The 24,483-nt window shown below is 37.4% G+C and overlaps 1 protein-coding gene and 1 pseudogene across 2 annotated transcripts in view; both read right to left on the bottom strand.

The window, feature by feature from the left end:
• Positions 1–4,119: 4,119 nt before the first annotated feature.
• Positions 4,120–24,483, bottom strand: part of UBXN7 (UBX domain protein 7) — a 60,771-nt gene continuing 40,407 nt past the window's right edge. For both annotated transcript variants that reach the window (XM_036071784.2, XM_036071803.2), the window contains 6 exons: positions 22,270–22,416; positions 20,941–21,031; positions 20,157–20,284; positions 12,436–12,829; positions 12,218–12,297; positions 4,120–10,711 (listed from right to left, as the gene is read on the bottom strand). In XM_036071784.2, coding sequence (XP_035927677.1) covers positions 10,550–10,711; positions 12,218–12,297; positions 12,436–12,829; positions 20,157–20,284; positions 20,941–21,031; positions 22,270–22,416 — 1,002 coding nt within the window. In that variant the 3' untranslated portion in view covers positions 4,120–10,549. The remainder of the gene's footprint in view (positions 10,712–12,217; positions 12,298–12,435; positions 12,830–20,156; positions 20,285–20,940; positions 21,032–22,269; positions 22,417–24,483) is intronic.
• LOC118522837 (U4 spliceosomal RNA) lies at positions 23,943–24,024 on the bottom strand (annotated as a pseudogene).

Raw genomic sequence — 24,483 nt, forward strand, 5'->3', positions numbered from 1 at the left:
CAGCTTCCTGTGGGCGGGCTCCAACCTCAGCTTACAGCTGACTAAACAAGAGAGCACATTCCCTTAATTGGAGGGAGAAAAAAAGGAAGATAGGAGATGTTGAAAGAATTGCCATTTACACTATCCACTGAAGAGGAAGTATTGTTTTTTCTGCATTAGTATAAAAATATTACAAACTTCAAGCCACCCCAATTAGGCTTCTGTTTCCAACAGCACACTGAGATGGATCTTGGTCTCCAATGACTTTTTGCATCTAATAAACACTTCACTGTCCTTCTTATTGACCCCAAGACAGAATTAGGCATAGCTGGCCACTAGATCCTTTTTGAAATTCTTGCTCTTGGCTCCCTTAACCCCCCACTCTGGTGTTTCTCCTCCCTCACTGACTGCATCTCCTTGACTGGGCCTCTTTCCGTTGGTGATCTCCAGACCTAGGTTCTGGACCCTCTTTAACTTTCTCCTTAGGTGACCTCATTCTCTCTCATGGAACTAAACTCCGTCTGTAACGCTGATGATTTTTCAAATCTCCAATTCCAGTCTACCTCTCCTCCAAGCTTCATACTTACATGTCCTATACTACTCTTACCCTTGGAAGTTTCATGATGAACACATCCAAAATGATTTCTTCTCCACCAAACCTGCCTGATCACATCTTCCCGCCTCAGTAATGACACCGCTACATACCCACCGCCAGAAACGAGTCGTTCTTGATTTTGCTTTCCTTCATTCCCCCACATTTTAAGTCTCTCCATTTCTACCTTCATAGTGCATCTCTACTCTATACCCTACTTCCCAGGTGCTCTGCCACTCTCTGGCCCAGGTGACCTCTGTTTTACAGTTTGATCATTGCAACCGTCTCTACTCTTGCTCTCCTCCAATTCACTGTCCACTTAATAATGGCTTCTCATTACACTTGAAACATGATCTGAGCTCCTTACCAGGGCCTAATAAGGCCTTCTATGATCTGGCTTTTACTCACTTTATGCCACTCCCTTTGCTCACCACATGCCAGACCCATCTGCCTTCTCAAAATACCTCAGATCCATCAAAAACTTTGCTGCTCCCCAGCCTCTGCAGTTGTTGTCCTGCTTGGAAGTTTTCCTCCTACTCAGCATGGCCACCTTCTTTACATCCTTCAGGTCTCAGCCTAAATGTTAACTCCCCAACACCTTATTTAAAGCAGAATTCTTGGGGCACCTGGGTGGCACAGTCGGTTAAGTGTCCAACTCTTGGTTTCGGCTCAGGTCATGATCTCAGGGTCATGAGATCCCGTGTTGGGCTCCGTGTTCAGCAGAGTCCACTTTTTTTTTTCAAGATTTTATTTATTTATTTGACAGAGAGAGAGACAGCGAGAGAGGGAACACAAGCAGGGGCAGTGCGAGAGGGAGAAGCAGGCTTCCCACCGAGCAGGGAGCCCGATGCGGGGCTCGATCCCAGGACGCCGGGATCATGACCTGAGCCGAAGGCAGATGCTTAACAGCTGAGCCACCCAGGCGCCCGACAGAGTCTGCTTAAGACTCTGTCTCCCTCTCCTCCCCCCACTCTAATAAATAAACAAATCTTAAAAAAATAATAAAAATAAAGCAGAATTATCTATCTGCTTTTCCATTTTTTTTTTTCACAGTCTTTGAATCAAATCAGTATTTTTCATTTGTTTATTGTCTGCATTCACTGAAAATAAGTTCCCTGAGGACAGGACTGTGTACGTTTTGCTCATCACCGTATTTCTATTATTTGGCACACAGTGAGGCTAGTTAAGGTTAAGGATAAGCATTCTGTGGCTGGAAGAATGGGAAAGAATCTCTCAACCCAATTTAGTATTTATGCCCACCCCTTGGCTGGTGCATGTGGCCAGGGAGACAAGGTCTTGGAAGAAGATGGCAAGTCCCATCAGGATACATTGCTGAAGCACGGGGATGAGGAATAGCTCCACAAGAGGAAGAGGAATAACACAAACTGATTCCTGGGGTTACTGTGAGCTAGGCAGTGATCTCAATTTCTATAACACAATATAATCTATCTCCTGGCTTTTCTCCCATTAATTTAAAAATTCCTTTTTTCTTCACTTATTAGAGTTGCGTCCTTAGTCATTATTCCTGGTCTGAAAGACTATATGCTGGAATTGCCCAAATATGAGTTATAGACTCTTACTTTCCTAAAAAGCTAACTCACCCAGTGATTTCATGACGCGACCAACATTTACAGAGCAATTACCATCAATGTTCAACATACTACTAGTAGCAGAGAATCTAGCAAACATTATCCTTGATAATGCGATGAAACCTATGTCAATAAACACACTTCAGTGTCCTAAACATGAGAATATGAGGGCAAGCTCTTGAAACCTGAATTATATTAACTGAAATAATATCTAGGGAGTCTTATCTCACAAAAACAGTACCAAAAAAAAAAAAAAAACTAATACTGAAAAGTTTTTGATTTTATTTCCAAGATCAAATATTACAACAGGACATTTACATGTATTTATAAAAAAATGCAGCAGTTGAATTTATAGATCAGAGGTTTCCTTGAGTTTGGTCCCTCTCTCAGCACAGTGAGCTGATGTCTTCAAAAGACTTATCCCACTCCCCTCCCTCCCCCACCCCAAATGTCCCACCCCACCCCCCATTCAAGTTGCAGTACCAATATAAAGCAACTGGGTACAACACAGCAAGGATATTCACAATTTGGTACAGCCAAAACCAGAGGACCACCAACTGAAAGACCCTCTTTTTAATTATTTACCTATAGAGTACGTGTATCTATAGATATATCACACCCAGTTATCTAAGATTTCCCTGGTTTTAGAGCAAGTGGAAGTTCCATTGAGTCTTAGCCAGCAGTTACAGCTCTGCTTTACCTAACAGCATGTTTTTCTCCTCCAAGTTTAGATTTTCTACGGCCTCCATGTGTCTTCAAATTTAAGGCTTTCCCGAGCACCTTACTTATCACTGACTACATATACAGGAGGGTCTCTAGTGTGTTGTGAACAAAAAAATTTAGTGGATGATCCAGTTGCCCCTTGCTCACTGGTCCCAAACCCTTCTGCCCGCTTTTGAGAAGAGCTGCAGAAACAAATTATCTCCTAGCACCATGGGATTGAAAGCCCAGAAAACCGACAACTATATGTGCATTTTAGGGAGCACTTGCCAGAAACATTACAATAGGAGCACTGTCTCTGTCCATTATCTTCTTGGATTCAATAACTAAATTACACTACAGATTAAATTTCGAGCCTGTCCTGCATTAAAAACGCAAATCTCACTAAGACCGCCACTTTGTCCAGAATGAAGGATTCCCAGGGAATCTCTAAATACTGTTAGGAACTGCTTGAGAAACACTTTAAAGCAAATACCCCAAGCTGACTTCACTCGAGTCCCCAACCCACCCCCATCCCTATTCCCCAAACAAATTTCATTCCTTGATTAACCTCTCTGAATAAGATGGGAAGTGAGGTTTGGAAAATGACATGAAAAATGTTTTAAAAACACAATTAGTGAGGACATGCCAGAATTGGGACATCCCAGATGATTCAAAACGCATTATTCAAACTAATGACAAAGCATGCAGAGCCTACAAACACTCCTGAGAGTATCCATGGAACAATCAATACCTACTCAAAAAAGGACTTTTCTTAAAGGGTTAAAAAAAAAAAAGACACCAGATGCTTAGAAATTGTTAACAATCAAAAGGAAAACCGTTCTAGAAAAGATTTTTAAAGGAGTGAAAAAATTGTATCTAACAGATTCATGCCAAAGCTTGGATGAAAGCCCCTCAAAGTCCAAGTATCATGTTAGCATCAACTGGTACTCGTTTCTCTGTATCTAAGTCTAGAGGATTCTATCAGAGCTTCACTGTCTGTTTCCCAGCAAGAGTTTTAAATAGCCTTTCCAAAACTGAAGGGACAAACATTAGAAAGTAACAAGGCCCAAGTCCCAAAATGGGTAAGATAAACAGCCGCTAGTACAAGCTTGCTACACTCATTAACTAAAAAGTGGAGGTCACATACTACTTTCATTCTAATTAGCAGGTAAAAGGGGATTTTCTGGTGGCAATGGTAACTTCATGTGAGGTTTAACTTACAGGGCAATAAATCAAAAAGTTGTTAAGAACATATGATTAGGGTAAAAAACCTATTTAATATTTTGAATCACACCATTTAATGTATTGATATTTTCCATTATTAAGAACACAGAAATCTGAGAACATACTATCAAACCATTTTGTTGAAAGCAGTAAGATACCCAACTGAGCATCAGCATTCCAGTGTCATTAATTTGAAACAGAAATCTAGTGACATGTACTCTTCTAAAACCAGCAAGCTTGACAAAAGAAAAAAAAGCAGAATGGCAGGGAATAGCTCCAGACCAAAATCTCTCCCTTATTAGTTAAGATGCTCTTACTGAGTCTATGAAAAAAGCAAATAAAAAAGATTTTAAGAAAAGGAGAATTCCAGGTCAGAACTATCCAGTGATTTGAAATGCTTCCCATTTTATTTACCACATCTTATAAATGAATGATTCATGGTAGCCCAGTTAGATTAATAACTTGTTTTGATACAGATAAAATTTTTCGTATGTTCAGTCCCATGTAGCTTCACTATTCTTCCTATTTGAAAACTTAAGTGACCCCGTAAGGGATATAAAAATCTCAGGGCATTTTGATCTCTATACAGGAAATACCAATAAGCAAACAACAAAAATTTGCTGTTTGTGGCCACAGAATTAAGTACAACAAGGCAACTTCCCCATATTTAGAGATTAATGTGGGATTGTTCTTGGGCAAAATACTACCATTGGTATTTGTATCTCTAATCCAAGTAAACCTGGCCATCTCTTGAAAATACTTTTCTGAAATGTTAAATCGTTTTACTGAAGTAGTTCATATTGGACTGCCCAACTCTACTAGGAGATCATATGGCAAAGAAAGGCTGGAACCAAAAATGATCACGTTTAGGAGAATGACTGAGACTCTAAGCAGTACAACAGCATTCTGTAGGCCAAAGAAAGGGGAGGGGTATCATGGTGCTAGCCGTTCTATATTTGGAATAAGAATTTTTAGGTAGAGAGAGAAAATGAGCTATGAAAACATTGTTTCAAATTGTTCCCTTATATTTTAATTTATGAAAAAATTTTTAAGTGTTATTCAAACTTAGAAATGGAATTTCTTATAATTTCATTAAAAATCATGACTAATTTTCAGTGAATGGATGCCAAAAAAATTGAGAATAGAGAATGACAAAGTAAAAGAGAATGTAGGATGAAACGATTTTCTAATTAACAGTCTCATCATCATATCCAGTAATTTAATCACAAGTTCACTTCATGGGGAAACTATCAAGGTTGTCAAAATCTCTATAAAAAAATATTCTTGATTCTGAGCTGTCTCTCTAGTAGTGTTCAGTCAAAGACTAAAATACTAAATTTCTATAGAATAGGAGAAATCAAGATAGTGCCTTGATATTCTGTTGGTTATTTTCTGTATGAAAGAACATTCTTGCCACCAGTCTAAACCGTGTACAATGCAATACTAAGTTTCAAGTCAAGACAATAATTGATATGCTATGCAAGGCAAATCAATGAAGCTGAATATTCATGGGACACAGCTGTCTTTAAGTAGCCTTTTCATCAAGGCTTGTAATATTGGACAACTGCCATGTTCATCAGTAAGGTTGGTTCTTCCTACTCTCATTTAGTTTGACACAAGCCATCACTTATTCATCAACCAGCATCCTATGATTTACTATTGAGTAGTTAACTCAAAGAGGGCCAGAGACAGAGAGAATATGAATGACATAATAGAGATATACTCTGTGAGATAAGAAATATTTTTGAAAGTCAGCCTAATTGAATCTTGAAAAAGTTGTTTCTGCCAAAACCAAGTGTGAATTCTACAACTTACATAAATCAATTTCCTAACAACTGCTCAGCCAGTAAAGTGCTTTGTTTAAGCACACAGGTAAAATAAATTTAACTCTGGTGTCAGTGAAATATTTGGTTCTCATTAATTACATTGTAGTCATACTTAACACCGATCAGAAACACAGCATGAAGTTTTTAAATATTATGAATTGTGTTTAAAAGCTCATTACTAGATCTAGAACTATGATATTTTCCTTTTTGGAGATTTTAGTCATCACAGTGAGGTTAGATTAAGTTACTGGGCAAATGAAACTTGGAAACAGAAAAAAAATAAAGGAAGTGATTAACAAGAAAATTTTTAATTAGCCTAGGGATAATATAAAGAGAAGAAATTAGAAGTATAAAATTTTAGAGTGGAAAGGACTTCAAAGATAATCTAATTTGGTGGTCTACAATCTGTGGGTTCCTAGAGTTTTTGCAAAGGGTCTGCAATTCCATACACACATTTACATTTTCCTCATCTATGGACTTAATGTTATTAATAATTAACCCCACAATTCCCCACTCTTGCCGAATTTTAATATTTTAATATTTTAAGTCCTTTTACTTGAAAAGACTGAGAACTATTGATCTAGTCCAGTTCTCTATTAGCAGCAGAGCTGTTACCCAAGTGCACTTATGCCTGCACATAGTGCCCCTTTATACATTTGATTTGTACCTGGGGAGAGAAATGAAATCTTTCCTTCACTTTCCAGTTCCTAGTGGCTCCCTCTGGTATTTTCCTAAGTGTCCAAGTGAGATCCTTGCTAGCTAAAATCTTTAGTCCTAGGATCAATAATCCTTTCCTACTTGGGTGCTGGGTGTACCTTACTGATAAAAGTCATGCCCTAAGTCTAGTAGTTACAAAAGGTGGAACTAAAGAACGAATACAGGTGAGTCAAAAACTTTGAGCTACAGTGTTTGCCACTTTTCGGTTTTATTTATTTATTTATTTTTTGTGGACTTTCCTAATGAAAGCCTAAGTCTTTCCCCTTTCTAAACTTTTATTGTAATTATTGTTCAGCACCAGAAAGGTAAGCATTTACATGTTCTTCAATTATCTCATGTGTAGTGTATCTTTCCAACTGGATAAAACAGAAGAAACCAGGTATTAGACTTCAAGGTATTTCCAACTTTGATTAAGGACTCAGTAAATACTTGCTGACTTTTAGAGTCAAGGAAGTAGAATGTTATAGGAGATTTAAAAACATACACATAGAGAGTTCAATAATCTGGTATGGGTGGGACAAAGAAAAGATAACTCTATCTTTTCCCAAAAATGGTTAAAAAAAGATAAAATTATTTTTTACCCTTTCCATTTATTCTTGGCAAATAATGCCACATATTTTCCTTTCACATTTTCATCAGTGCATCATTTTTTTAAAAAGCATCATCAGTCCCTCAAAACAGTGGTGTAAATAAGAATTTATAGGCATAGTGCAAATCCCACAAGCTTTAAGGAAACAAAACCAAATGATAATTTACAGAGCCAAACAACAGGAAGATAACCTTTTGGGTAAACTGATTCCCCTGTTGTAGGAGACAACAGCAAGGGAGTGAAAAAAGCATGGACTCTGGATGCCAATTTTGATATTGCCAATTACTAGCTGTGACATCCTGAACATATTCTCTAAACTTCAATTGTGTCCTATCTACAAAATGGGGAGAATATACACTTTGTAGAGTTCTTAGGAAGATTAAAGGAGAAAATGCACAGAAAGTACCTAGCACATGCTAGTTACTCAAAATTAGTTCCCCATTCTTCCCTCATTTGGCTGTTCTCTCTCTTCTCTGGTTCCTTTCTAAATTAAAATCAAAAGGTGTTTCCTGTCACTTTCTTCCCCCACTAGTTTTCATTCCATCTCCCTGTATTTGTTTCTTGTCACTCTCAAAAGTCTCTCTTGTCCTTTTCCAACCCCCCTGTTCTTGCGAGCTGTTTCCAATACCTACAAGGAACGACTATTTTTAACTAATCTTACTAGTTTCATTTAATCTATTCAATAAAATCTCTCCTCCACAGAGCAAAGGAATTTGCAGAGGAAATAAGACAAACTGGAGGAAGCTTACTCCTTTAGTGAATTAAGTTCATGAGCGAAGCAATACTCCTTATTTACTCCCCCCCATGGGCCTCTATATCAAACCCGGGATAATTACACTTCTGCCTCACAATAAAAGAAAATCCTCAACATCTGGTACTCTAGACACACCCGCTGTACCTAAGTTGGATCAGTATCTCATGCCCTAAGTCTTTGATATGCTTACTTAAATCATTTTATACATACTCGGGCCATCTCACAGTAAAATCCATGTTGAAAAAGTCACTTTGGTTTCTCATAAATGGATATGCCACAGCTGACCTCATCAAAAAGGCAGAACTACATCCTATCATTAATGAACATGTCTCAGGTTCTTGAGATATGTTTTGTAAAGAGAAGTTAGTAAGCAAAAGAATGAAAGAGTCCCACAGGGAAAATTCTTGACTTCACATTTTTGACAGATTTGGGCTTCAGCTGTGACTGCAGAGAGCGGGGAGGTGCCATCACAGCACCAAAGCTGGGCATGCCCGCAGTTCTTACCCTGTGCCTCCCTGAATTTTTGCATTTCTGACCTTGTCTACTCAACAGTTTTTTAACCCTCTACTGCACCTTTGCTAGTATAGAGCTCTATTCCTCAGATAGCAAGTACATTATCCAAGTTGAGAGATACAACTGAGGAATTAACATGAAAACCACGTTTCCTCAGTAAATCAGAAGCTGCTAGTTACTCGAGAGCCTATGAAAAACACCGAAATGGTATTACTCAGTCACCAATCTAAAGAGAGAACTTTGACTCAAGGTATAAATGAAATTGTAATTATATAAATATATTTATAAATATTTATACAATTATATACTTATACATAAGCACTTACACAGACTTAGAAAAAAATGTAAGAACATTAATTCAAAAGGACTCACTGAAGAATAAACAGAATTTTCCATGATTTCCTTGAGGAGATACATAACTCATTCTTTAGGAAGGGTCCCTCTAAATCCAACCATTAGAAACCATATTCTCTAATTGTGTACTAGCAACACATGAGCATCTTTTTTTTTTAATCCCCTAGTTGCCAAGACAGTGATCTTAAAGTAGATGGGAACCTAAAGGTCTCTGAGCAATAGCAATTTATGTTCCTCAAGTAGAAGAATCGATCGATCCAAATCCCCAATTGACAAAATAGGCCCATTCTATATAACAAGGTTAAAATTCTGATTTTGCCACCAGAATCATTACTACCCCTTCAGAGGACCCTAAAGCTCAAAATAAGAATTGAGCATACAGTGAAGGTGATAAGTCAAACAGTATTACATAGATTCAAGATGGCCTCTTCTAAGTAATACGGAAAAAAGCTTTCACCAACTACATTTTGAAAGTGGCTTTTGTTGGCAGAAAAACCCCACAACATCTGAAGATTGCTGATAATCTTCTCCACCTCCCTTACTAAATGTTGTCTTATAAATTGAATTTAAAGGTCTTCCCCTTACAGAGGCTTTCAGTTTTGACACCTTTTGCAAGAAAACAGTAGAGGAATTAAGCTCATTCAGTCACCAGAGCCTTTTAGAAACTATTCCAACCAGGGGTAAAAAAAATGAATCATTCTAACCGCAGGAACATGGTTAGCAACTCTCAGCTGCATCTTCTTCTTTTTCCCCCCAGGACATACATAAGTATGCCTTAAAGCCCATAGGACGATCAATAACCATAGTGGTTACAACTACAAGCCACTGGACTGCATGATTATTGAACAGCTGCCTTCCCATTGATCACTTGTGGACCCAAACAATGGAAGGGCCAAGGGAACTAGTATGCTGTACTGGCAAAAAGAGCAAGCACCTTCCTATTCTAATCACCACAAGAGCCTCACTAAATGTCCCTTTCAGGACTAGCAGGATCAATACAGTTTATAAAGTAATAATGAAGAAAGCTGTTTCAGGCTAGGATATTGAAAGCCACCCCATGCTACTCACCCTACATTTAACACTCATTCTGCCAATAACACATACCATGGAAATAATTCTAGCTGGGAACATGGGAATCCGTTGAAAAAAATCTTAAATATGATGAGCAATAATTATAAGGGATGCTTTTTCCATGTATGGAAGCCTGGATATTTTGTCACGTGATATTTCTTACATGAACAACAAAACAAAACATGTGTTACAGAGTTTCTTTTCCCTACCAAAAATGGGGCTTACAAAAAAGGGAGGTTGTTCTTATTCTGAATCTAGCCATTCCTTTACCAAAGGATCTGAGGAGTAACATTATCATTTGATCCCAAAAAAGTGCCGTGCAAGAGACCACTTATTGGAACACACATTTCCTGCTGCCAGTACTAGGAGGTCTAATCCTTACACTTCCATTTGGTCACCAGATTAGGAAAGAAAGAAAGAATAGTAGGAAAAAGAAGAAAATAGAAGAGGACTGAAAAGGTGGGGGGAGGGGGAAAAGAGACTGAATATAGGAGAGAGCAAGAAATAAAAGAGAAGGCAGGTGACTTGCTTGCCCAACTTTGGCTCTATGGTCCTATGAGCCAAAATGCATACTTAGTGACATGGTATCTCACAGGAAAGGGAAAAAAGGGGTAAACTGAGAGAGGTCAGGCCATGATGTTAATTTCTTTCCTGTACAAAGACAGTCTCTTGAGGACAAAGGCCTGCCTCCTGTAATGTAATGTCATAGTCCAGATGAGAGAGTTTCCTTCGAGGGAAGTTGGTGAGAAGTTCAAAACGTTCATTTGGATATCCTTTAGACTGGACGTGCTTCACCAAAGCCTATGAAAAATAAGAGAAAGACAAAGCTGTTAGATGGAAATAAAAAGAAAGAATATATTAAAGAACTAAATATCTTATATTCATTTCTATCATATAAGATATGAAGTTATTCTTTTTTTTTAAAGATTTTATTTATTTGAGAGAGAGAGAGTGAGTGAGAGAGACAGCATCAGCTGGGGGAGGGGCAGAGCAGGGAGCCCGATGTGGGCTCAATCCCAGAACCCTGGGAACATGACCTGAGCCGAAGGCAGACACTTAACCGACTGAGCCACCCAGGCACCCCAATTTTAGTTAGGCTTTCACACAACCAAAGCTTACCCTTGTGGAAGGGCCAATATAACTCTTTGGATGGGACGATAATAAACCTGTACCCAATAATTTAGGGCCATTAAGTGATACTGAAATATACAGGATTATGTTTGTCTCCCAAATACACAAACTCAATTTCTATCTGTAAAATTATCATTCTCTTTTTAAACATTTTACCATTTTTCCTTCTTATCAACAATCTGTCCTTCAGTCCACCTGCAGACATCCGTGCCACCTGCGCATTGAATCTCTTCTTCCTTCTCTAAAACCGCGCCACTATGATATCCCCTTTTATAGGTACCTTCAACATCTCACTCTCTACAGATGATTCCCCTCAGACTTAAAGGTGCTCACTCTCTCCTTCAGTCATTTTTCCCCTCTGATTATTGCCCATTCGCTCCCTCTAGCTTCACAACCAAACTTCTCAAAGAAGTGATCTATACTTGTTCTATCCACAATCTCATCTCCCATTCCCATCCAAATACTAGACCAGGAAGACAGTTCTGGGTATCAGCACCAGCGAGCAGAACCTTCTTGCACTTCAGTCATCCAGTCTTGAAGAATCAGATTAATTATCTCCAGCCACAGCAAGTGGCTAGGTGTGGACAACTGACCCAAGGGGGATTCACTCATAGGCTAAGCTAAGCTAGTCAGACCCATTCTCTTTTCCAGGAGTCAGAAACAGAGGGATGCCCATTAGCTGTGGACTTTAGACGAAAAGGCCCTCAGCATCACTATGATGAACCATGTACAAGTTGAGAGGTAAACAAAACCCACCAGTATATAGAGAGAAGAATGGTATGAAGCAGAAAATCACAAAAGGGAAACAAAACAGGCCCCATGAGAAAAACACACAGAAAAATACTTTCGGTTTTCAACCACTCTGCAGGGTCAGCTACTAGGACACCCAGGAGCCCCACTATAATCTATAAATAACTCCACTCCCCTTTTCCAGGTAATAATTTCAGTTGGGTTTCTATACCATGCAGCCATGGAATAGAAAATCTTGACTAGACAAACCCTATGTGACTTGCCTAAGATAATCTGACAAGGAAATAAAGTAATCCAAAGATTCACCACAGTTAAGTTTCCAGTTAGAGGCCAGACTGAATACCATCTATTTCAAAGATTCACAAAGCCAATTATGCCAATTTGTTTCTCTGCTTCTAGTAAACACCTCCAATCAGATATACTTACCAACAGTTTAGCTTGCTCTGGAAGAGTGATCTGTTCCCTTTTTCCATCTGGATACCGCAACATCAGCTGTGCTTTTGGTCCTAAAGGAAGGGTTAAAAAAAAAAAGAAAAAAAGAAAAAAAGATAAGAGCTTAAGACATAAGACTAACTTAAACGAATAAATAAACCCCTTCAGTAACATTCAAGTTTTAAGTAAAGCAGGTCTAGAATGTAACTCACCATTTACATCTATGCCCTCCACTATTCCATCTGATTTTTCAGGTGACATCTCCAATATTTCTGAATCCACAGCTGGCAATCCTTGGTGGTTTGTGGCTGCTCCAGGCTCAGTTCTGGCTGGGGGTTCAGTTAGTGGCCTTCTGTTCTCCTCTTTTCTATGCCCCAAATCTTTGTGGGGAGATTTTCTGGACTTGGCAAGATTCTCTATCTCCTCTTCTTCATCAGAGCCACAAACGGATATGAACTCCTCACTGCCAGAAAAAAGTTCAGATTCAGATTCTTCATCTGAGCGGCTATCCTGTTTTGTCTGTGTTGAATCAAAGTGTGTCTCTTGCAAGGAGGCTCTGATGGCAGCTTCTAGCTGGCTGTCTTCACTTGCATCTATAAGGCTCTCCTGCGAGATGCAGTCATAAAACGTGGGTGGAAAGAAAAAGAAAACAGTTAAACCAAAAAAATAGATAAAGTCAAACAGGACATAAGAAATTTAACACTCAAGACGCCTAGGTGGCTCAGTTGGGTAAGCGTCTGCCTTTGGCTCAGGTCATGATCCCAGGGTCCTGGGATCGAGTCCCACACGTCGGGCTCCCTGCTCAGTGGGGAGCCTGCTTCTCCCTCTCCCCACTCGTCCTCTCTCAAATAAATAAATAAAGTCTTAAAAAAAAAAAAAAAGAAATATAACAGCTTGCCAATATTACTTTCTGCAGAATGTATCTCTTTACTAAAGTTTAAGCTATTTGAGTGCAACAACTTTGTCTTACACAGCCAAGTTGGAATGTATATTTTAAAAACAAAAACTACCACCTGGCATAATGGTGTTGCAAGCACAGGTTTCCTTTATAGCAAAATGAACAGAATCAAGAAAACAGTTTATTCCCGGCCCAGAAAAATACAAGAATTAAGGTTTTAAATATAAAGCCAAAACATTAGTTTTTAAAATGACTCAACACAGAAAAGGATGTCTACCTCACTCATCACTATATTCTTCAACTAGCACTGCTTTGACACAGAGGAGGATATCAATAAACTCAGTAATCATCATTTTGCAAAAAACGTAACAGATCTCTAACATTTGTTTTTTGTTGTTGTTTTGTTTTTTAAAGATTTTATTTATTTGACAGAGAGAGTGAGAGAGCACAGCAGCGGGAAGAGCAGAGGGAGAGCAAGAGAGCAGGCTCCCTGCTCAGCAGGGAGCCCAATGCAGGACTCGATCCCAGGACCCTGGGATCATGACCTGAGCCGAAGGCAGCTGCTTAACCAACTGAGCCACCCAGGCGCCCCTAACATTTGAACCAAAACAAAACAGCATATAATGATAGGAAAAACCAACAACTATGTTTCCCCAAACTTAATTACAATGAAGGGTTTCACTGTGATCATGAGAAATGCAAATTTCAACAGTTTTCCCCCAGGTAAAGTTCTGTCACAAATATCGCTAAACTGATTGAGTTGCAAAATATGGGTTTTCTGAGTGGAACTTATTTCGATCTAACTCAAATTATTAAAAAAAAAAACTTTGTAAGGTAATCAAAAGTTGAATACTAGACATCTCATGATACTAAGGAATTGCTGTTAATTTTTTAAAGGGTGTATCACTGGTATTGTGATTGTGTTTTAAAAGAATAGTCTATCTTTTTTTTAAAAAGGTTTTATTCATTTATTTGACAGAGAGAGGGAGAGAAAGAACATAAGCAGGGGGGAGCGGCAGGCAGAGGGAAAGGGAGAAGCAGACTCCCCATCAAGCAGGGAGCCTGACGTGGGGCTTGATCCCAGGACCCTGAGACCACTACCTGAGCTGAAGGGAGATGCTTAACCGACTGAGCCACCCAGGTGCCCCAAGAGTCTTTTTCTTTTAAAGATACATGCCAAAGTATTAATGAATGAAAAAATGAATTCTGAGATTTGTTTCAAAATAATGTGACTAAGATGAGGTATGAATGAAACAAGACTGGCCACCTGCAATGATTACTGAAACTAGTTAATGGATACATAGAGGCTCAATAAATTCCTTCTACTTTTGAATATGCTGAAAATTTTCCACAATAAAAAGGTAAAAAGTATGGGTCGCTAACAAAAAACTAAAGGAACCTCATTTCAACTTTTACTATGTGCTAATCATAAAGCAAAAAATTTAAGAAAAAAATGTTGAATAAACCTAAGGCTAATCTACCACCAAAAAAGGGCAAGTAAAATGCCCACATGACCTGCAATGGCTTTTAGGTGGACTGTAGGTTTACAATGACATTGCACAGTATGTAGCTTGATTTTAAAGACTGTCTCTGTGGCAGACACTACTGGCTTCCTATCCAATATCCATTCTCCTCTGTTTTCTTACTTACAGAATCCTAATCATGTCTATAAAAGAAAACCTGTCCAGCCAAAAAATTCCGTTTATCAGTTTCCCTTGCAGCTAAAAAAAAAAAAAATGTGGTATGGAGCTAAGGAAGCACTTACAGAGAAATTATAGAACTCAACACATGTTATAGAAAAGTCTGAAATTAATGACTAAATTTCCATCTTAAATAAAAAAGTACCCACACAGAAAAAGAAAATTAAATTAAACCCAAACTACACAGAAGGAAAAAGAGGAAGGACAGAAATCAATGACCTAGAAAACAGAAGAAAAATCATTAAAACCAAAAGCTGGTTGTTTAAAATCAATAAACCTGATATGCTTCTAGCCAAACTGTCAGGAAAAAAAGAAGCTACAAATTACCAATAACAGGATTAATAGGATTATTAAGGATTAATAACAATCACTACAAATACTACAGTCATTGAAGGAATAACAAAGAAATATAATGAACAACCTTATGTCAATATATTCAACCCCTAAGGTAAAAGGGACAAATCCCTAGAAAGACAAAACCTACTAAAGCTCATTAAAGAATAAATGGGAGCGCTTGGGTGGTGCAGTCAGCTCAGTGTCTGACTCTTGGTCTTGGCTTGGGTCATGATCTCAGGGTCATGGGATCAAGCCCCTCATCAGGCTCTGCCCTCAATACAGTCTGCTTGAAACTCCCTCTTCCTCTCCCTCGACGAACCCCCCTGCCCCCACATTCTCGTGCTCTCAAATAAATAAATCTTAAAAAAAAGAAATGGATAATTTAATCTTAAATGGTTCAGACCTGCTTTGTGCCATAATAGCATTTTTCAGTAATTTTGAGACTGTTTTAAAATTTTAAACAATACTTTAATCTGCTAAAGACCTTCAATGTCACAAGAACATCAAAACTAGTGACCATTTCTGAAGAAAATGAAATACTGAAATATATATTATCACTGTTACAAAAATTTGTTTCCATGAAATAAAGATGTGATAAATATTTTATAGCAAATTATTGTATCCTACCAACTTTGTGTAGTAATCAAACTTTCTATTATTTAAAAAAAAAAGAAATAGATACTTGGGTAGTCCTTTATCCATTAATTAAATTGAATCTGTAGTTTAAAACTTCCCACAAAGAAAGCTCTAGGTCCAGGTAGCTTCACTGGTGAATATCATCAAACATTAAGGAAGAAAAATACCAATTTTAGGGCTCCTGGGTGGCTCAGTTGGTTAAGCCTCTGCCTTCAGCTCAGGTCATGATCCCAGAGTCCTGGGATCGAGTCCCACAACAGGCTCCCTGGTCAGCAGGGAGTCTGCTTCTCACTCTACCCTTCCCCCTTGCTCGTGATCTCTCTCTCTCAAATAAATGAAATCTTAAAAAAAAGAAGCAATACCAATTTTATACAAACTCTTCCTGAGGGGCGCCTGGGTGGCTCAGTCGTTAAGCAGCCGCCTTCAGCTCAGGTCATGATCCCAGGGTCCTGGGATTGAGTCCCGCATTGGGCTCCTTGCTCAGCAGGGAGCCTGCTTCTCCCTCTCCCTCTGCCTACCACTCCCCCTGCTTGTTCTCTGTTTCTCCCTGTCAAATTAATGAATAAAATCTTAAAAAACAAAACAAAACAAAACAACTCTTCCTGAAAACAGAAGTGAAAGAAACACTTCCCAATTCATTGTGAGGCCAGCATTAACCTTATACCAAAACCAGTCAAGACATTATGAGGAAGACAAAACAAAAAACAAAGAAACTACAAACCAATATCCCTCATGAACACAGACCCAAGAATTCTTGACAAAATTTTAGCAAATCAAACCCAATACATAAAAGAGTAATGCACTGATAATAACCAAGTAAGTTTTAGCCCAGGAATGCAAGGTTGGTTTAACATTAAAAAGCCAACCAATATAATTCAATAAAAAAGAAAACCAATGTTCATCTGAACAGATGTAGAAAATCTGACAAAATTCCCTCATGATAAAAACTCAGCAAACTAGGAATAGAAGGAAACTTCCCTCAACCTGATAAACTATATCTATAACAAACATAGCTAACATCAAAGTTAATGGTGAAAGAGTGAATACTTTCATCCCACCACCAGAAGCAAGTCAAGGATGTCTAATCTCACTACCTCTATTTAACTTTATACTGGAGGTCGTACCTAAGAAAAAGGTATAGAGACTGGAAAGGAAGAAACAAACTAAGTCTTTATATGCTAACAACACGACCATCTACATAGAAAATTCTGAGGGATCTACAAAAAAACTAATAGAACTAATTAAATTTAACAAGGCTGCAGGCTACAAGGGCAATATACAAAAACTGTAAAACATTGCTGAAAGAAATTTAAGACAAATAGAGAGATCATGGATTTGAATACTCAATACTGTTAGGATGTCAATTTTCTCCGAAATGATCCATAAAGCCAACGCAAATCCAATTAAAATCCCAGCAGCTTTCCTCACGGAAAGTGACAAACTGATTCTAAAACTTATATGGATCTTGGGGCGCTTTGTCAGAAAAGCATGCCACTCAGGGTTGTGAGTTTGAGCCCCACATTGGGTGCAGAGATTACTAAAATAAATAATAAACTTAAAAATAAGTAAATAAATAAACAAAGCTTATGTGGATCTCTCTGCCATAGATCCTTCCCATGTTAAAAATAAAAAAATTAAGAAAATTAAAAAACAAAAACAAAAACAAAACAAACTTGTGGAAACACAAAGGACCTGAAATAACCAAGCAACTCTAAAGAACAGAGTTTAAGAATTTATACCATGCAATTTCAAGACTTACAAAGCTATAGTAATCATTAAGACAGAAAATATTAGTGTAAAGAAAGACATATTAATTGAAAAGAGTCCATAAACCCACACATATATACGATCATTTTTTGACAAAGATGAGAAGGGCAATTCAATGGGGGAAAGGACAGTGTTTTTTAACAAAAGGTGCTAGAATAAGTGTATAGCCATATGCAGACAAACAAAAAACCCTAACTGAACCCTATATTGACACCGTATACAAAAATTAATTCAAAATGGATCACTGACTTAAGAACTAAAATATAAAAAAAATGGGATAAAATCTTGAGTTAGGCTAAGATTTCTTAGATAAGAGACAAAAAGCATAAAAGTTTATAAATTGGACTTCATGAAAATTTTAAAATTTGCTCTTCAAAAGACTATTATGAAATGAGTAAATAAGCAACAGACTAGGAGAAAATATATGCAGACCATATACCTAACAAAGGCTTATTATCTAAGGAACTCTTACAAGCCAGTAAGAGATATACAACTCAATAAAAAAATGAGCTGGAGATCTGAGTAAACACTTTACCAAAAGAGAGATAGTATAAAAGCACGTGAAAAGATGCTCAAATCAAAAACTGTAACTTGTAAGTTTTAAACATGCTATTTATTGCACATTAACTATACTTCATAAAGCTATAACTTTTTTTAAGATTTCATTTTATTTTAGACAGAGAGAGAGAGAGACAGCGCCCTAGAGAGCCCACGGGGGGAGGAGCAGAGGGGAAGGGAAAAAAGAAGGGAGAAAGAATCCCAAGCAAACTCTGTGCTAAGCAGGAAGCCTGATACAGGGCTTGATCTCAGGATCCCAAGATCATGACCTGAGCCGAAACCAAGAGTCAAACGCTTAACCGACTGAGCCACCCAGATGCCCCTATAACTTTTTTTAAATAAAATAAACTTATGGCTAACTTATCACACACACAAAAGCAAACAGATGTGCCCATATGACATGTAATGGCTTAGACTGACTACAGATAGTAACACTGTGTACCATGTAGGTTGATTTTAAAGAATGACACCATTATAGACACTACTAATTTCCTATATCACATTCAGTCTTCTTTGCCTCCTTTACAGAACCTCAACTATATTTGTCCAAGGACATGTGTCCAGCTAAAGTAAGCAGAATTCTTATCTGTAGCTGTTTATTTTGTATAGAGGCACTACCCCCTTCTTCCTTGTCCATGCTTGGATATAATGCCTGGGAGCATAGAATCTATACTGTGAACATGAGAACAAAAAGCCAATACTAAGGATAAAGGAGGGGCTGGGGGGAAGAGGAGGAATCTGGTTCCTTGATGACATCCACAGGAGTCATGTCCTAGACTGCCTATGTCAACTTCTTGTTGAGAAAAGATATGTCTTCCTTGTTTAAGTCATTATTTGTGGGTGTTTCTCTTGCACACAGTTGATCCATATTTGTAACATTCAGAGAATTTAGTATCAGAAGTGGGGTCTGAGGTACTAGTCACCCCAATCACCTCTATGTATTTGTCCAATGTTATGGTCCCACTCTCCCACTAAAAGCCTTACTTTTGTAAGAGACCTGGTGAAGTTGTAAACTCAGTTTATGTTGTTGTAATTCAGCAACTCAAAAGCCCAGTCTCTGGTTTTTGAGAGTAACAGCCTTATGACTACAAAGGATAAGAAACTCTCTGGGTTTTTTATGTCTTAAAAAAGAATTCTACTTAAGTAAAACTTCTCTGGGTAATGAGAAAAGCAAACCAAAACAAAACAAAATACAAGACAAAAACCCCCGAAATACTGTGTCTGTAGATAAAGATGAAACAATGTTTTTGTTCTTCAGTACTATGTCTACCTAAATAAAACTGCTCTAAGGGGGAAAAAGAAAGAATTCTATACCACTCCTTGGCAAGCACCCATAGCATTTTGTGCCTGTGGGTACTTTATTCTAGGTGATAACTTAAGGAACTGTGTTTCACAAATGCATGATATGGACTGCTAAAGTCATATCCTCTGAAACGAATTTTATTCTCACTGCCATCAAACCCAAATAGCTCCTACAACCAATGTGAGATTCCCATATCTTTGAAGCTCTCTTACATGCCACTAATCTTGATTCCAATTATCAAACAGGTCTGCCTCATAATAGCATATTATAGAAATTACATATAGAAATAATCTGAGTGGGCCAGAGAGCCAAGCCCCAAAGCTATATAACCAATAATAATGCCCAGCTATACCACCATGAAAGCTGTCTAGGAAAAATACCATTTCCACTGGCAGTGCTGCCCCTGAAGGAGTGGATTCCTCTGTCACTGGGCTTGCCACAGCAGTTGTCCTGTCCACTGCTACATATTCACATTGTTCACTTCTAAATCCGGGTCTCAGGTCACATGCCTGTACCCTAACTGCAAGGGAGACTGGGAATACGAATCTTATAATTTCACTGAGAAGACTGAACCCTAATGTGGGAAATTATCCAAATATAAGGAGGGTGTCTAAGGTGCTGTGAAACTGTAACTGTCCAAAACTTATGTTATTATATTTACTCAAAACATTTTACACAAGACATTCATATACAATTACACTTAACTGCCCATCACCACTTCTCAGTCATACTTACTGAACGGGCACATTTTTTGGGGGGACTGCTAGAAAGTCCATCCAGTTGCCCATGTTCACCCAGAAATCCTGTCACTTGATCCAAGAAAGAAGATACATCTAATTGGTGCCACTCTACTAGCTTCTGACCTAAAAATTAAAAACGAGGATATATAATAAAATCAATTCTGAATATTCTCATTAAATATTTCTTTGGCACATGCATAATTAAAATTTGTATGGGAACATACACGCCACCCTTCAGCATAAGTTACATACTGTCTTCATAAACTAGAGGATACATTAATTATAACCAACCTAAGAGACTCCGAGCCATCATGACAGGGGCAGCTACTTTATCTGCTGGTATCACTTATTGCCATTTAAGAAAAATAGATTCAGACAAAGCAGTATTTATATGAAGCTCAATTAAAATAATAAAACTAGCTCTATCCCCTGCTTCTCTGGTGGGATTACAACCAGTAATTGAACAATCAGTATTTTAATGATAGAAAACCTAAGGGGATCCCTTATAAAAGGACAAGAAAGATAAACAACTATTCTTTGAAAGGACAGAACTGTACAAAAATATAAAATACTACAATCTCCCAAAGTTACCAGAAACAGACTCCTAAATACATACTTCACAGATATTTAAACATTTCAAGGGCATGAACAAAAACCCTTTATCTAAATTATTACAAATAATTCTGAAACTGGATCCAAGTCCAATAGTAAAGATCAATTATTGAGAAAACTGAAAGATAAATGAGAGGTTAAAGACTGTAAGCTGACATAAATCTTACCTGTCCGTGGATCCAGGATGGAAACATAGGGGAAATCCCCCAGCTTATAAAACTGTATGTATCTCTGACCTTCCTCACTGTCATGATAAACCTGTTAAATCATTGATATTATAAAAAAGGTCAGCTTCTAACCTTTGGTATATATAAGAATCTTATTCCTACATTAAATAGAAAATGAAAGTTATCTGGTGTGAATTTCCTCAACTTCCTGCCCTCAATCCCTCTGGAAACTTACAGAAACATAAAATCTGTTCTTCCTCCCTTCCCAGTCTATTGCCCTTCCTGCTTATCTGTCCATCTGTCATTCCTCTCAAACATATACATCTTAATAAATCACAATATATTAAGATTATATGGCTCGAGTGCCTAGCATAGTGCTAGACAAAGAGATAACCAATCAACAGGTGCTGAATAAAAGATTACCATTCAGAAAAATCATACTGAATTTAGGGGCCTGCAACACATGAAAAGGCAAATTAATAACATTAATAGCATAACTTGCATTGGGAAAATAATTAAGTTCATGCAGAAGTTTTTATTTTCAGTTAATTTTTCATAAAATAAAAAATCAGAGCAAGGTCATCTAACTTTAGCTTGATAATTTATATAAAAAGTAATTACAGCCAGCAAGACCCTAAGTGACAAGTCTAAGGACATACAGATGGGAGTATCAAACTCAAGCTAAAATCCAGGCCTTAGGCAAATGTTTTTCCATTACTCCAAGAACTTCTACATCTGCACTGTCAATTACAGTAGCCACCAGAACATGTATCATATTGAAGTACCTGAAATGTGGCTAGTCTGATACTGCTAAGTATAAAATACACACCAAATCTTAAAGACTTAACACCAACAAACAAACAAAAACCCTTGATATTTTAATACTAATTTTATATTTATATATATATATATATTTATATTTATAGAGTGAATTTTTAAAATATATTAAAATTAATTCCACTTATTTCTTTTGACCTTTTTAAATGTGGCTACTAGAAAACTCTAAATTACTTATGTGGCTCATGTTGTATTTCTCCTGAGCAGTGTAGTTGTACATTCTATTAAAATATATAAACTCTTCTGAGATATGAGTATTATATGCTTTACATGGCATGGTTCTTTTTTCCTCCTTCCCCTAAGAGTTCTTCATTGCTGCCCTTATTTTCACTTGTCCTTACTATTTCAGCCATTAGGTGGTTTTATTTTTTCATATGTCACAATTTAACTGTTATTAATTTTTCCCCATTTTATAACCTAATGCTTCCTCCCCAACATCCCATACTACAAAAGTAAAATACCACAAAAATTTTGATTAACTCTCCATCTCACCTGCCAGAAAATGAAATGTTCCCGGATAATATTCTTCACAGCTTCGTTGCTCCATACATCACGGTTGAGGCACTGGCATGCAAAGTCTTGTACATTTTGAATGTTTATCATTAGCCACTTATTTTGCATCTGGCCGCACTCTTTGGCCTGTAAGAGTAAAGTAACATAACATTTGTTAGAATCACTTTCTACTTGTAACTGATATGTTTCAGAATTCAGAAGCTGTCTTCATATAAATACTAAGTTTTTTCCTCAAGTACAACATCTAGAGTTTTCAGTATCTATACAGCATTTACATTAATTTGCATATTTGTATATAATTATACTGTCCATTTTCAAGCATTCTTCAAATTTAAATTATCTGCTTTTCATTTATACACTGTTACTTATTTAATGGCTAAATTTCTACTGTACAATTAAACATCTTGACCTAAAAAAGACTCCACAAACAAGGTCAACAAGTCATATAATTATATCATATCCCTTCTGATCCCTATCCATAAATATCTCCCCTTTTAAACAGATGTAAGCAGTATGTATTACTTTATTGTTTTCTTTTCAATACTTCCATACATGCATATACATACTTCAAAATGTGTTTCCAATACACAGTTCCAAATACCATTTTCATCCCAATTATCAGGCACGTGCTATTTTACAGAATCACCCTAAACACTTCAGTAAGAGCTGCCGAGGGTGTCTTCTCTTAAGGTTGTTATTCCTAAGGGTGGATTTCGAAACCTGAGATCACAGGATCACAGAATATTTCAGAATGATCTCCAAGACTCCCCAGTGTATGGTACAAGTATCAATCATGAGTGTGCACTTTTTGCTTCACAGTTCCTCATCACCACAAAGACCTAAGAAATAATGCCAAATAGGAAAAGAATAGCAGGAAGGCAAATAAGCAAATGCTACCTCAAACCTCTACATAAGAACTGAAATGAAAGGCATAGTTTTGAATAATTTTGCCCTGGAATAATATTCTTTTCCTATCAGTTTGACATGGGAAAATCTTAACGATCAATTAACTTAGATTAATAACAACTAGAGAATATAAACATTTCAAAAGTATTATAAGATGTAAAACTAAGAATATCTTCTCTTCTAAGGCTTACACAATCTTGCAAATACTGTTATCCTATTTTTTTGTATAAATCCCCCAGAGAAAATAATTTTCTAATATTCGCTACTGATTCCACAAGTGAAAACCCAAGTTCTAAAAAGAAGTATCCATGTATTAAGCCAGGAAGCTCTATTTAACTGGTCAAAGCCTTATTTTAAAGTATAGTATAATAAAGAATCTTATTATACAAATATAATAAAATACCTCCTTGAACCTAGGAAGTAAGAGTGCTCCACTTAACTTCCTTACCTAGAGCATTCACATAGATTTAAGAAATGGGTGGTAAGTAATTATACTGTCTTAACTTAAGAAAAGTATTTGAGGGATACCTGGGTGGGTTAAGCACCCAACTCAGTAGGTTAAGCACCCTACTGTTGATTTTTGGCTCAGGTCATGATCTCAGGGCTGTGAGATTGAGCCCCGCATTGGGCTCCATGCTGAGTGTGGAGCCTGCTTAAGATTCTCTCTCCCTCTTCCCCATGTGCTCTCTCTCTCCCTCTCTAAAAAGAAAAAAAAGGAAAGAAAAGAGAAGAAAAGTAAAGTATTTGAGAATAAAGGAAATTTTCAATTAGCAATAATTGTGCCTCGGATAAACCTCATTGGCTACAATACTGCCACTGCGCAAAGCTCGAGAATAAAGGAAAAAATTAACACACATTCTAGAGAGACAGATTGGAGAGAACATATCCCTTTAATAGGATAAATTTACATGTCTGCCTCAAATACAAAGACTAAGGAAATAGGAACAAGGAAAACAAGGAAAAAAATGTGTAGCACCAAAAATAATAAAAGTTCAGAGTTTAGGGGTGCCTGGGGTCACTCAGTTGGCTAAGCGGCTGACTCTTGATTTTGGCTCAGGTCATGATCTCAAGGTCATGAGGTCAACCCCCCCCCCCTCCCGCCCGCCAGTGGGCTCCACGTTCAGCAGGGAGTCTGCTAGTCCCTCTCTCCCTTCTGCCCCTCCCCCACTCTCTCTCTAAAATAACTACATAAAATCTTTTAAAAAATAAAGTCCAGAGTTCAAAAATGATGCAGAATCATTTGTTTTCTGTGTTTAAAAAATTCGTTTATTAGCATTCATGCTTTCA

The sequence above is a fragment of the Halichoerus grypus genome, chromosome 1 (assembly GCF_964656455.1).
Source record: "Halichoerus grypus chromosome 1, mHalGry1.hap1.1, whole genome shotgun sequence".
Taxonomy (NCBI): Eukaryota; Metazoa; Chordata; class Mammalia; order Carnivora; family Phocidae; genus Halichoerus; species Halichoerus grypus.